The sequence below is a fragment of the Staurois parvus genome, unplaced genomic scaffold, assembly GCF_062004578.1.
Source record: "Staurois parvus isolate SC_StPar_1 unplaced genomic scaffold, SC_StPar_1.0 ptg000401l, whole genome shotgun sequence".
NCBI lineage: Eukaryota > Metazoa > Chordata > Amphibia > Anura > Ranidae > Staurois > Staurois parvus.
The window spans coordinates 3,957,018-3,971,265 of NW_028318197.1; the positions used below are offsets into that span (position 1 = coordinate 3,957,018).

At 39.9% G+C, this 14,248-nt stretch overlaps 1 protein-coding gene across 1 annotated transcript in view; it reads left to right on the forward strand.

The window, feature by feature from the left end:
• CFAP61 (cilia and flagella associated protein 61) overlaps positions 1-14,248 on the forward strand; it is a 409,554-nt gene that overhangs the window by 263,477 nt on the left and 131,829 nt on the right. The window contains exon 22 of the mRNA XM_089686524.1: positions 12,732-13,024. Coding sequence (XP_089542650.1) covers positions 12,732-13,024 — 293 coding nt within the window. The remainder of the gene's footprint in view (positions 1-12,731; positions 13,025-14,248) is intronic.

Below are 14,248 nucleotides of genomic sequence, written 5' to 3' on the forward strand. Positions count from 1 at the left end.
CAGCTTCTAGATCTTTAACCCTTTGTTAGGACAGTGTTCATTTGTAGTTTACAACTGATAATAGGATGTGCCAGCACAGATGACGTTAATTATGGTAAATGTTAACTCTCCAGTCCCTTCCTTAAAGTGGAACATTAGGTAAAAAATTAAAAATAGGCAGGCATGCAGGATTTTTAATGCAGAAGAGACATGCTTTGTCTCTTCTGCATTAAAACTACCTACCTGCCTGTCTACCACTGTATAGTAAACCACGCAGATTCAGCTCACTGTACAAATTCGTCAATGCCGTATTTGACAAACTCCCAGTGTGAGGGTGTGATGTCATCCCCGCCCGGTCCATGACAGCAGCTAACATTTGGGACTGGGAAGCTGGCCGTCCGAAAATGTCAGCGGCCAGACGGGAAGCTCAGGGACAGCGCATCACAGGATCGGAAGTGAGTATTATTCCACTTTAATTAGACAGAGAAAGAGACGCTAAAATTAATTTTTAAGTCTTGGAGTTTTCAGAAAAATTAATTTAAAAAGGAAAGTGGCATTTTTTTATTATTTAAAGTTATACTATGTTAAAAAGTAAAGTGTCATTCTTTTTTTTTTTTTTGGAATATTCAAAGTTATTAAACCACAAAAAACTTCAACACAGTCACTGAAAAGAAGAATCTAGTGCTACCACTTATTTCACTTTAATAAAAGAGCTATATGATCGCAAACATGACTACTATGAATAATCTAATGCCCAAAAGTCAAAGTGCATGTGTGCTTATATACTAAATAATAAATAAGTAATAATAAAAAAAAACATGTACTGTAAATAGACTAGTGTCCTTACTGCTGCTGACACATCTTGTGTTCCCACAAGTAAAAAATATATAAATAAATAAACCTCTGTGACAGTGTCACGCAGTATAAAGTGCATTAATTCCTCCAAAATATAAAGTGTGATTGTTCTAGCAAACGTACCAATGTAATATATGTCACATATATCTAAATAAATGTGATCTAATAAATATCCAAATGTAATCAAATAAAGTTCCAAATGCCCATACGAAATAAAATGTCCACAATAGTTCTTATAGATGTGCAAAAAACCTTGATTCCTTAGTGCTTTTACATATTCTCCACTTTTAACTTCTTATCACCATGTGCATCTCTCCCATCATTCCATACAGTTGCAAGAAAAAGTATGTGAACTCCTTGGGATTACGTGGAGTTTTGCATGAATTGGGCATAAAATGTTTTCTGAATGTCATCTAACTCACAACAATAGAAGAACACAGTCTGTTGAATATAATACTACACAAACATTAGATGTTGCCATGGTTTAATTGCTCATAACATGTAAACGTTCACAGTGCAGGGAGGAAAAAGTATGTGAGGCCCTAGCTTAATGACTTCTCGCAGAGCTAATTGGAGCCAGGAGTGAGCCAACCTTGACTCCAATCAGTGTGATGATATTGGATGTGTTGCTGATAGCTGTCCTGCCCTTAAAAAACACACACCTGTTTTGGGTTTACTAGTTTCAAGAAGCAATGTCTGATGTGAACCATGCCTCACAGAAAAGAGCTCTCAGAAGACCTACGATCAAGAATTGTTGACTTGCATAAGCTGGAAAGGGTTACAAAAGTATCTCCAAAAGCCTTGATGTTCATGTGTCCACGGTAAGACAGACTGTCTACAAATGGAGAAAGTTTAGCACTGTTGCTACTCTCCCTAGGTGCGGTCATCCTGTAAAAATGACTGCAAGAGCACAGCGCAGAATGCTGCATGAGGTAAAGAAGAATCCCAGTGTGTCAGCTAAAGACCTACAGAAATCTCTGGCACATGCTAACATTTTTGTTGACACATCTACAATAAGGAAAACATTAAACAAGAATGGAGTACATGGGAGGACACCACCGAGGAAGCCATTGCTGTCCAAAAAGAATATTGCAGCATGTTTGAAGTTTACAAAAGAGCACCTGGATGTTCCACAGCACTACTGGCAAAATATACTGTGGACAGATGAAACCAAGATTGATTTATTTGGGAAGAACACACAACACTATGTGTGGAGAAAAAAAGGCACAACACACCAACATCAAAACCTCATCCCCACTGTAAAACATGGCGGAGGGAGCATCATGGTTTGGGGCTGCTTTGCTGCCTCAGGGCCTGGACGGATTGTTGTCATTGATGGGAAAATGAATTCCAGAGTTTATCAAGACATTTTGCAGGAAAACGTACGACCATCTGTCTGCCAACTGAAGCTTCGCAGAGGATGGGTGATGCAACAGGACAATGACCCAAAGCATAAAAGTAATTCAATAAAATAATGGCTGCAACAGCACAGAATACGCCTTCTGGAGTGGCCCAGTCAGAGTCCTGACCTCAACCCGATTGAAATGCTGTGGCATGACCTTAAGAGAGTGATTCACACCAGACATCCCAAGAATATTGCTACACTGAAACAGTTTTGTGAAGAGGAGTGGTCCAAAATTACTCCAGATCGTTGTGCAGGTCTGATCTGCAACTACAGGAAACGTTTGGTTGAGGTTATTGCTGCCAAAGGAGGGTCAACCAGTTATTAAGTCCAAAGGTTCACATACTTTTTCCTCCCTGCACAGTGAATGTTTACATGTTATGTGCAATTAAACCATGGCAACATCTAATGTTTGTGTAGTATTATGTTCAGCAGACTGTGTTCTTCTATTGTTGTGACTTAGATGACGTTCAGAGCACATTTTATGCCCAATTCATGCAAAACTCCACGTAATCCCAAGGGGTTCACATACTTTTTCTTGCAACTGTATGCCCTCACCTTGATGCTTTGACCAAAAATTAGGTCTCATGTGCCTTTCCTTTATAGTGGGGTCTCCTTTATCATGGTTGCTCACTCATTCTCCTCTCCACTGGTGATTTCAATCCACCTCCATCCTCCACAATCCCGCGATATACACATGAGATTCTCTCCAAAAATAATAAGATATATATATATATATATATATATATATATATATGCAGTATACAGTATACTGCATATATATATATATATATATATATTTAGTGCTCTCCGTGCAGGTACCAATATTTTATTAAAGGAATAAAATATATTCAACTTATAAAGTATGTTATATCTGGTGTACTTCAGTATCCAGGCTCATAATATGGATAACCTCCAAGAAAATGGTTATTACATTGTTGCTGTTACAGTGTTATATACACTGTATGTTCCATATAATTAATAATTGTAGGCGTTATGACTCTTTTATTTTCTCAGAGAACCATCTTTGTGCTCAAGTAGCATACACATTCCAGGTATGAATGTCAGTAGCATTGAATGTATGTTCTTTGCATTAGTTCAAGGCTCTACTGACATTTCCAGTGTTGGTATGCCATAGTCATGCCAGTTGAAGATATTTAATTAGTTAATACATATATTGATGTTGTTTGAAATCATTAGTTACATATTCTGTTCATACACTGCATACATATGTTATGGCAAATATTTCATCCTCCATAGATGTGCAAAGTATCCCTTTGTAATCCCATCTGTCAATGCTTTTGTTTCTTTTTTTTCCTCTCAAAGTTCATTTATTTATTACAGGTACTTATATAGCGCCATCAATTTACGCAGCACTTTACATATATATTGTGCATTCACATCAGTCCCTAACCCTCAAGGGGCATACAATTGAAGGTCCCTAACTTACATTCACACATGCACATACTAGGGCCAATTTAGACAGGATCCAATTAACCTACCAGCATGTCTTTGGAGTGTGGGAGGAAACCGGAGTACCCTGAGAAAACCCACGCAGGTACAGGGAGAACATGCAAAGTCCATGTAGGTGGTGCCATGGCTGGGATTCAAACCAATGACCCTAGTACTGCCAGGTGGAAGTGCTAACCATTTAGCCACTGTGCTGCCCCCAATGCTTTTGTTTCTATTCATTTAGTAGATATCCAGTCCATCATTTCCTTTTATTTAAAATAGAATTCCAGGTTTCAATGCACTTTAAATAGTTTGTTTGGGCCAAGCATGCCCACACAAACTGTTTCCATTACTAAACAAAGCATCACTGTGTTCAAGCGACTTCCTGCCTGCTGCCGGAATTAAAGAGTCAGGTATAGTGCTTCTCTTCCAATCAGGAGGAGCCTTGTTTTTTTTATCAGCAAGCACAAGGTTGCCTTTGAATGGCTGACATGGAGGGACCAACAGATGACATTGAAATCTCCACCTTGGCCAATCAGAAGAAGCTTTGTATTCACTGACAGAAATACAAGGCTTCTTCTGAAAGTGTTAAAACCGCTGTCAAGTTTTTCTTTGGTTTTCTTTGGCCATCTGTGTCTCTCTGGGAACATTTCCATTCACTTCTTATCCTGTAGGCTCAGCAGAAAGTGTGAGTCTTTCAACTGCATCTGTATGATCTCAATTTCTCTTCACTTCTTGTCCTCTGGAGTTGTTTCCCTTCAGATAGTTCAGTTGGGAACCTGGGACACACAGCAGCAGACCAGCTGTCATGGTCTGGTGACACCAATGCCGGTTGCACAGCAGTAGAAATGGGGATTCTTTGCTAGCTCTAGATACTATCAGTCACCTTCCTGGTGCTTCCCCTGTGTATGCTGTGCTGGCTCTTCCGCTGAAGGTGTTTTATGAATCCTGTGCATTTTGTGACACCTGTAATTTTTAACTAGATGTTGAGATTGCAAATGATAATTATTTTGTCCACAGCTGTCAGGAAGGCTGCCAATATTAGAGTGAAAGCTCTTTTATATAATGCATAGTACTTTTATAATATTAAATCCTATTTAGTATTCATTTCCCAGATGCCTAATTATACTGTGCACATAGTATTAATTATAGCATTTGTTCATCTGTGATTTTATTATTTGTAATTCCTACTAAATGTGGTATTTGCATTGATGTAATTAATACATTTTTTCCTTTATCATAGAAAAAGGTAAAAAATTAAATTTTCAGTGAAAAAAATTATGAAAATGTTTGGTGGAATGTCAGCAGTTGAAATATATACAGGCTCTATCATTACATGCCAAAGAAGACACAGAATATGATCAGAAATTAGCAAATAATGGAATATTTACTTTACCTGGTTTTAAAGTTAACTAGTTAAATAGAAATCCTAGTACTAGTTAGCAGTTTATCAATAAATGTACAATAGGCTTCCCAACTGTAAATTTGTAGCCCCCTGTAAATGTGTAACCCCCTATGTGTCAGGTTCCCTGATCACCTGATACATAGGGGGTTCCACATTTACAGCTGCAGAAATGTATTGGGTGAGAAGTCTTGCAATCTGTGATGTCAGCAAAATCATAAGGATATAGTATACCTACTTATTAGTTTCTATGTGCCATCTCCTCTATCAAACAGCATAGTACTTATTTGACAGGACAGCAGGGCAGCAGCTTTAATATTTAAGGGACTTACCTTCAGGCTAAAGGGTCAAACATGGACAGAGAAGTAAAGTTAAAAAAGGGAATTTAACATTTTAAAAATATATGCTTGCATAATTATTTTAATTTACGACTGAATATTATGATTTTTAAGCCTTTCTTAAACTTTTTACCCCAAGGCAACCCTTGAAATATTTTTTAGTTCTCTGGGAACCACTGCTGAAATACATTCACCAGGGGTCAGTGGGAGGAGTATCTGTCGCATTGATGGTCAGTGGGAAGAATGTCTCCTTACAGTGATGGTCAGAATGCCACACTTACAGATAGCTACAAAGATCATTGGTGTCATGCCACTGGCTCTACTAAGTGGCATTGGACCTGGAACAATGCAGGCACCATCAGATGGAAGGTCAATCAGCCACAGCTCAAGGAACCCCTAACAACAGTGTATGGCCTTTCTTAACCTTTTCAAATTGGAGAAACCTTTCAAATAACTGTGGCTGTGCTTTACCGCCGTTTAGCAGTTCATAACAGGAGGTGACTGCATATTTGCCTAGTAGCTCAGAAAACAAATCACTGTATGCAGATATAAAGGAAAAGTAATTAAATGCTCCGCTGGACAGACTGGGCCCAGTGGGAGTCAAACGTGTTGACTGATATCTCTCGAGATACCTGCACAGAAGAGCAGATTTGATGGGAAGTGACAACACTAGCTCCAGATCAGTGTTCACAGTGGACATGAAAACAATTCTGATCTGATGTACAAGTTTGAACATACCCACCAATACAGGGAAGGGAGACTCTCTGACTGTATAATGCAATTGGGTAAGATTCTGCTTTAAATCATCCAGAAAAAGGATAGATCCATGGAATGCTGACATGGTCCAAGTGGACCTCATTCTATAGGAAGCCTGCCCAAATTATCCCATTATCCTAAAATGTCTTCTGAGAGGATTCAGACACACTCCCACGTATCCAAAGTTGGTAAAGGAGGTTAGGGAGGAAGAAAAAGCAAGATTCAAACACCAGGACAAAGGAAACGCTTAAGAGAGAAGGTCCTCATGTGTCCTGCTCAGGTGGGAGAGTGCTTCTCAGATGATGATGGCAAGTCAGTCAATGAGTCAGGTGCTGAGCTGTTGAGCTCCCAAGTGCCATCTGATCTGAAAATGCAGGATCTACTGGCTCAGGTCATGCAGACTCATCTGGAGATGCATAAGACAGTTACTGAATGCAAGTATGCAGGAATCTCTCACTGATGTGAAACTGGCAGTGGTTGCTTTGACCTCAGAGGGGAAGACATCCAAGGGGGCCATGCCAAGTGCCATGCTGCCCCCTTCTGGATGGAAATGTTACAGCTGTGAGGAAGCTGGTCATTTGAGGGCACAATGACCAGAGGGAGGGACTTTGCCTGAAATAACAGAAGACATTTTGGAGTTGAGATTCATGGCAAAGGAGCGATAGGAGCTGAAGCTTTTGGAATCTCTTCTGCAGGTGTGCAGAAGCTCTACTGTAACCTAACCCAAATAAAAGAGGGAGGCCTGCCTAAGCTTTCTAGGAAAGACTTAAGACCAGAAGAGACCAGATGGAAGTGGCACTCTGCAGTGTGGCTCTGAAAGCTCTGAAAAGTGGGCTTTCAATCATGCTACTAGGTAATTAGTTAAAGGAAGCATGCCTGGTCCATAAAGAATGGAATTGATTACAGTTACATGACAGGGTGGTCTACCAAAGGGGCCCCCTGGACAGTCTCAAAGACAAGTTACAACTGCTTCTGCTGGAAAAACATAGAGCAACTGTGCTGACTGTCCTACATGACAACCATAGTACTTAGGATGGTGAGAGACTGATTCTACTGGCCTTGTATGCTACCTGAGAATGAAATCTACTGTCACTCCTGCCTACGTTGCATACAGAGAATGGCCTCCAGAGCTGCTCCAGTGGGCCACCTACAAAGTCAAGTGCTGCTGGAGTTAGTGTACATTGCTTAGAACCTGACTCAAGTGGACAGGGAGATGTCCTGGTGGTGACAGATCATTTCACCCATAATGCCCTGGCGTTCCTGGCACCAGCAAGCATTGACAGTAGCCAACCTCTTGGTGGAAAAGTTATATTTTCATTGTGGACTGCCTCAAGGAATCCATTCTGATCAAGGAAGAGACATTGAAAGCAGACTAATAAAGAAGCTGCTAGAACTGTTTGGTGTTCAAAAGTCCGGAATTATCCTCTACCATCCACAAGGGGATCCACAGCCTGAAAGATTCAGCTACACCCTTCTTGACATGCATGGGACCTTCACCATGGAGAAGAAACAACACTGGAGCAGGCACATCTCAGCATACTTACAACAGCCTCAAAAATGGTGCCACAGAGTACTCCCCATATACAGTATGCTCATGTTTGAAAAGCCCAGTTGGAAGCTCACTTAGCATTTGACATGTCCTTTGATCAGACATCTGTGACATAGATGATATGTGGATCACCTGAAAAAGAGCTTTAAAGAGGCATATGAAAAATCTCAAGCGGCCTTGAGATGCTCAAGGTCAATGAAATAATGTCCCCTTCTAAGTCCCCTTCCGCCAGGAGTCAATAAAGTGCACCTCCTACATAGACAGTTTCATCGAGGCAGCAACCAGTGACTAGGTCACTGGTTGCTGAAGACTGAGGAAAGTAAAGACCGTGAGGAGAAAGATGTCTACATGGGCTGGTTGTAGCCATCTGCGTCCATGGATGCCGCCCAACCAATGCGGGGATCCTCAGGCCTGAAGCCCCTGAACTCATACCACAGACTTACTAACCAGAAAGTCAGGAGGACTTTCCGATCCCACTGTGTGCTGAAAGTACAGAAACCTTTCAGCCACTATTGGAGCTAGATTAGGAGCTACAGCAGAAAGGCTATCAGAAGCAAAATAACAAATACCAAAAAGGGTTATTTTCCCTCCAAAAAGACTGACTTGCAATTCATTGGGCAAAAGTTCAGAGGAGACGATACCCTCTACCATCCACAATTCATTGGGCAAAAGTTCAGAGGAGACTATACCCTCTACTATCTTGAATCCTTCACCTTATGAAGGACTCAAGAAATGCCAATTCTTCCCACTTCAGCTTCAGTGAAGGGTAATTTTGGCTCACACCCTGACCTAGGTGGTATGGCCATACCAAAATTAGTGGCCTATGGTCAAGGCAGCCCCTCTCCCTCTTATAAATGGTGGGTGGCTCCCTTGCCAAATCGTTGTTTGAATAAGAATCATTTGGTTTTGTGTAACTGTAAACCTAATATTGTTTACCATTGTTTGCCCAATTTATTTAACGATTTATGGATATTTATTTGTTGCTGGACTCTCATAGTCCCTTCTGTAGTGGAGGGAATGTGTAGTATGTATATCTATTTCTTTATGAGCGAGGCATCAGTAAAAACTGTAAGTCAAGATCATCAGATGCAAAGATCGTCATTGGTAAACGTCTTGCAAAAGGTTAGGTTAAGTCTGCCCATTTACAACTCCCTAGCTTTTTCATTCTTTAATGTGAATATTGCCTCTTTGACTGATAGAGAGCATCAAGAGGAAAGAGACACACATATATAAAACAGGTAAAAGAAAAATGTTGATGTGTTCAATACTTCTAGGTAAATATATTTCTATAAAGTGCTATTAACATGAGATTTTCACCACATTTCGGTAACAACCCATGCAACCCATACATACAAAGAAACCAAAACAAATACGTTCAGAAATTAAGTTATGTGTAATTATTCAATTTATAAAATAATCAATTATCTGTTTCATTTTATAAAACAGAAAATTGAATGCGCTTGGCGAACTGAAAAATTTCAGCACTATATACTGTATATCCGGATACAGGTATATTATTGGCTGTACTCCTGTTGATCACAGGAATGCAGTTCTTCTGCAGCCCTGTGACCCATTATCTGCTGACAGCAGGCTGGAGCCTGCTGTCGGCTGATGTCACTCAGCTGGTCCAGGCTGGGGAAAGATCCAGATCTTCAAAGTCGGGATCCATCCCAGAATGTGGAGCGGCACCTGGCTCAGCCTCACAGCGATCTTCTGAGAGCCCGAGCTACCTTCACCCTCCCCCTTCACAGTGAGCTGTACCTGACAGTCCCGCTCTCTCCTCAGAGCAGCTTTGAGAACTCAGCAATCGTGATCGCAGAGTTCTCACCCTTAGAGCCAGCAGGGGACATATGCAGCATAGTGCCAATGCTGCATCCATCTAGGTAAGTATGATTGGGCAAAACAAAAATATCCAACACTTCTGTTTTAACTATAAAACCAAAACAGTGCACAAAACCACATGAAAACTAGTCAGAGACTGTATCTATGCAGAATAAAATATATTTCTGCTATGTTTACATCAATAAAAATAAATTTACTGATTACACAAATATAAGGTACTCACAAATATCACATGTGAAAAACGTCAAACACCACACTGTTGTACACCAGTGGGCAAACTGTAGTCACTGGCCACAAGCCCTGCTCGTATACACGTTTCATTTACAAAACAACTTTCAGGAGCAGCCCTTTGGGCTATTTGTGGACACAGGGTGTGGACTTTATTTTTCAAATAGGTTTTATGAATAATTTAATGAATTAACTTTTGATTGTACTTTATTTGTTTAATTCATTGTTTTTTTTTCATTCTTAAATTATTTTTATTGATGTAAACACAGCAGAAATACAGTTGTGTTCCAAATAATAGCAGTGTGTTGAAAAAAGTGAATATAGCTCAAAATCCTTCTAATAGCTTTTTTTTCCATACACACAAATGTATTGGGAACACTACACATTCTATTCCAAATCAAAACATGAAGAAAAATATATCAATTGTGTGTTGTTCCTCTAAAAAAATTGAAGAAAAGTGAATATTAGACTGTTCAAAAAAATAGCAGTGTTTGTATTCTTCTTTACAAACTCAAACATTCACTATATAAACTGAAAAATGTTTGAAGATTTTGCTTTCCTTTAAATCACTTAATATTTAGTTGTATAAACACTGTTTCTGAGAACTGCTGTACATCTGTGTTGCATGGAGTCAACCAACTTCTGGCACCTGTGAACAGGTATTCCAGCCCAAGATGATTGGACTACATTCCACAGTTCTTCTCTATTTCTTGGTTTTGCCTCAGAAACTGCATTTTTGATGTCACCCCACAAGTTTTCTATTGGATTAAGATCTGGGGATTGGGCTGGCCACTCCATAACGTCAATCTTGTTGGTCTGGAACCAAGATGTTGCACGTTTACTGGTGTGTTTGGGGTCGTTGTCTTGCTGGAACACCCATTTCAAAGGCATTTCCTCTTCAGCATAAGGCAGCATGACCTCTTCAAGTATTCTGATGTATTCAAACTGATCCATGATCCCTGGTATGCAATAAATAGGCCCAACACCGTAGTATGAGAAACATCCCCATATCATGATGCTTGCGCAACCATGCTTCACTGTCTTCACAGTGTACTGTGGCTTGAATTCAGTGTTTGGGGGTCATCTGACAAACTGTCTCCGGCCACTAGACCCACAAAGAACAATCTTACTTTCATCAGTCCACCAAAATGTTGCGCCATTTCTCTTTAGGCCAGTCAATGTGCTCTTTGGCAAATTGTAACCTCTTCAGCACGTCTTTTTTTCAACAGTGGGACTTTGCGGGGGCTTCTTGCAGATAGCTTGGCTTCACATAGGCATCTTCTAATTGTAACAGTACTCACAGATAACTTTAGACCTTCTTTGATGTTCCTGGAGCTGATTGTTGGCTGAGTCCTTGCCATTTTGGCTATTCTTCTATCCATTCGAATGGTAGTTTTTTACTTTCTTCCACGTCTTTCAGGTTTTGATTGCCTTTTTAAAGCATTTGCGATCATTTTAGCTGAGCAGAATATCATTTTCTGCACTTCTTTATATGTTTTCCCCTCTCCAATCAACTTTTTAATCAAGGTATGCTGTTCTTCTGAACAATGTCTGGAACAACCCATTTTCCTCAGAATTTCAGAGAGAAATGCACTGTAACCAGCATGTACAACATTTGCTGCCTTCCTTCCTTAAATAAGGGCAATAATTGCCACCTGTTTTTCAAAGAATGAATGACCTCACTAATAGAACTCCACACTGCTATTATTTTGAACATGCCCCTTTCAATTAGTGATTCAATTACACAGAATCAGCAGCATGCATGTCATGACTGTTGGGTCTGTTGGATTTCTATTACTCTACTACACTTGCTAGTAAATTATTTGCCATGTAGAAATATAATTTCTACCAAAAACAGTGATTGATCAGGTTAGTGATGTCTGACTGCTATTATTTTGAACACAACTGTATATTTTATTCTGCTTAGGTATATTCGTACATTAATTGATTTTCACTTGGTTTGTTGTGGTTTTTCAAGATGAAAGATCCTTTTACATGGGTATCCCACACCCCCCTATTCTATCCCAGCAGAGGATCCTAAATGTTCCATATGGAACATCTGTTTCTGTTCCGATTTTTCTGTCAGGATCTATGTAATCCCTGTGGGTGGCCAAATGTAAGCGGGCATGTGTCCACCCATATCCACTCAAATTAGTTTAGGTCTGTAAAAGCAGACCTGGATGCAAATTCTGTTCCTATTGTTCTGGTGAAACTGAATGGACCTGTATGTGGGCAGCTATAGGCAGGCACATGCCCACTTTCAACCAGCAACCCATAGCTTGCAATCCGTTTTTGACCATGTAAGCATCGTTTAAGAGCACATTAATGGGATGTCTGTGTGAAAGGGTCCCTAAAGCATCTGGAGAGGTCAGGGATGGTTTGTTTTAAAGCTCATTTACTGCTTGGTATCAATATGTAAGAGTATGTGCATAGGTGTGTTGAAGTAGCAATGTGCAAAATGATAAACGTTACTTTCTTCTACAGAGGACCATGATCACCGTGTACTGTTCTGCAGGCAGTATATGCTCACTGCCTGTTACGGTGTCAATCGAGCTGCGATGTAATGAATGTACACTAGTTGAGCTGCACCCTTTCTATAGATCCAAATGCATCTATTAAATGGTCTGTTCTTTAGTACAATCTATGGAAATTTGTACTCTTGTTGAAAAGGATATTTCTTTTTATTTTGGAAATTACCAAATGCTATTCATCTAGGCTAAGCACACTCTACTTTTGTGGGATGTTTTGTTCAGATTCTCCTTTAGATTTTCTAGTTTGGAGTTGCTAGGCAACACTGTTTGCTTCCAACGTCAGATAAATAATAGGGTCACTTAGAGCAAACCTGTATCATAAAAATTCTGTTATACCAATATGGTTCATCTCTGCCTTTTAATTATTTTTTTCTCTATATTTTTATGTATTTTCCAGGTAATGTGATTGTATATGGGAACACACTTGATGCATACACAACAGTTTCCACACTTTTATCAATAGGAATTAGTGGTGTTCACATCCATTTGGTACAGCCTCCACTAACATCGAACATCACTTGCTTTAATAACTACACGATAGAAGAAAATGTACAGAAAGCTTTGATGGCAGCCGGTGTTACTACCTATTACAACTGTAAGCTGGCACAGTGGAATGATGGGGCCGATCCTGACCCTATAAATTGTGCTTCATTTACTACTGACACAAAGCCACTGAGGCTACAGTGTTCTGTAAGTATAAAGCTAAAATTTATATTTATTGTTCAGCATCTCGAAATTGGATGAATTTATACAATGTGCCGGTTCCATCATGTTAGCGTTTTGTTTCAAATGTCAGTTTATGCAAGAAGCATATCTCCTGAGACAAATTTTGTGCAGACTGTATAGCAACTTATTGACTTAATATATTAAACTATGCAAAAAAAATGTTGTAAACGGGTCCCCTGCAGATTTATACTACAATGTGCTAGTATGACCTTGTTACCTGTTAAAGGATGCCCCACCAGTGATGCTCTATCAGTGCTTCAGTGTGTCCGTCTTCTCCCGGTCTTCGTTCCTGGTTTACTCTCTTTGGCTGCTTGAAAGGCTGGGATGCGATGATGCCACTGCCATATACGAGAATCGTTTCATCATGGTACAGAATAGTGCCATAAATGTAATCAGAGCTGCGCATGTGCAGCTCAGTATACATTGCCACTGACAAGCAGGGGGGAGCATTTATGACAGAAATGCTTCTGTTATAAAAACCCTGCCTGTCAGCGTTTTATAAAATTTTCAGTATAATACCGCTTTAACAAGATCCACTACCAGTGTCAACTCACCAAGAAGTGAAGTTTATTCAAGACTGGCAAGTTAAAAAGAGTTTGGAAAAAGCATTCAAGTTGAAATGTATTCCAGGATGGAAAAATGACCTATATGCTCAATGAGGGTAAAAATGAAATTAACTTTGAGCATGGGGGGCTGAGAGTGTTTAATTGGGGACTGTAATAACACACAAAACAGAGAGAGCCACAAGGGAACATACCAAGTACGAGCATTAAATAATAAATCAGGCATCTTTAGCAATGCAGAGATCTTACCTTAGGGGGTCTCCTTAGGGGGCACATCTGAGTCTTGGGGCAGCACTGAGATGAAGAGGCATTGAATGAGTTGATGGGAAGGAGAGAGCTGAGATGCTGCTCACCCATACTGCATACTCGGGCACTGGAGGTGCTCTGTGGGGGGACGTAAAGAGGGACTAGTCATTTTAGGCTGAAGATAATGGAAAGGGGTCTATTACTTTCTTACACCAACTTTTAAAGCATATTTTCTCCCACTGACCTGAAAAAAGTTGTCCCTGAAATTTTCTTTATTCGAAATTTGGGCAACTTTGCTGTCAGATATACAGTCAGGTCCATAACTATTGGGACATCAACACAATTCTAACATTTTTGGCTCTATACACCACCACAATGG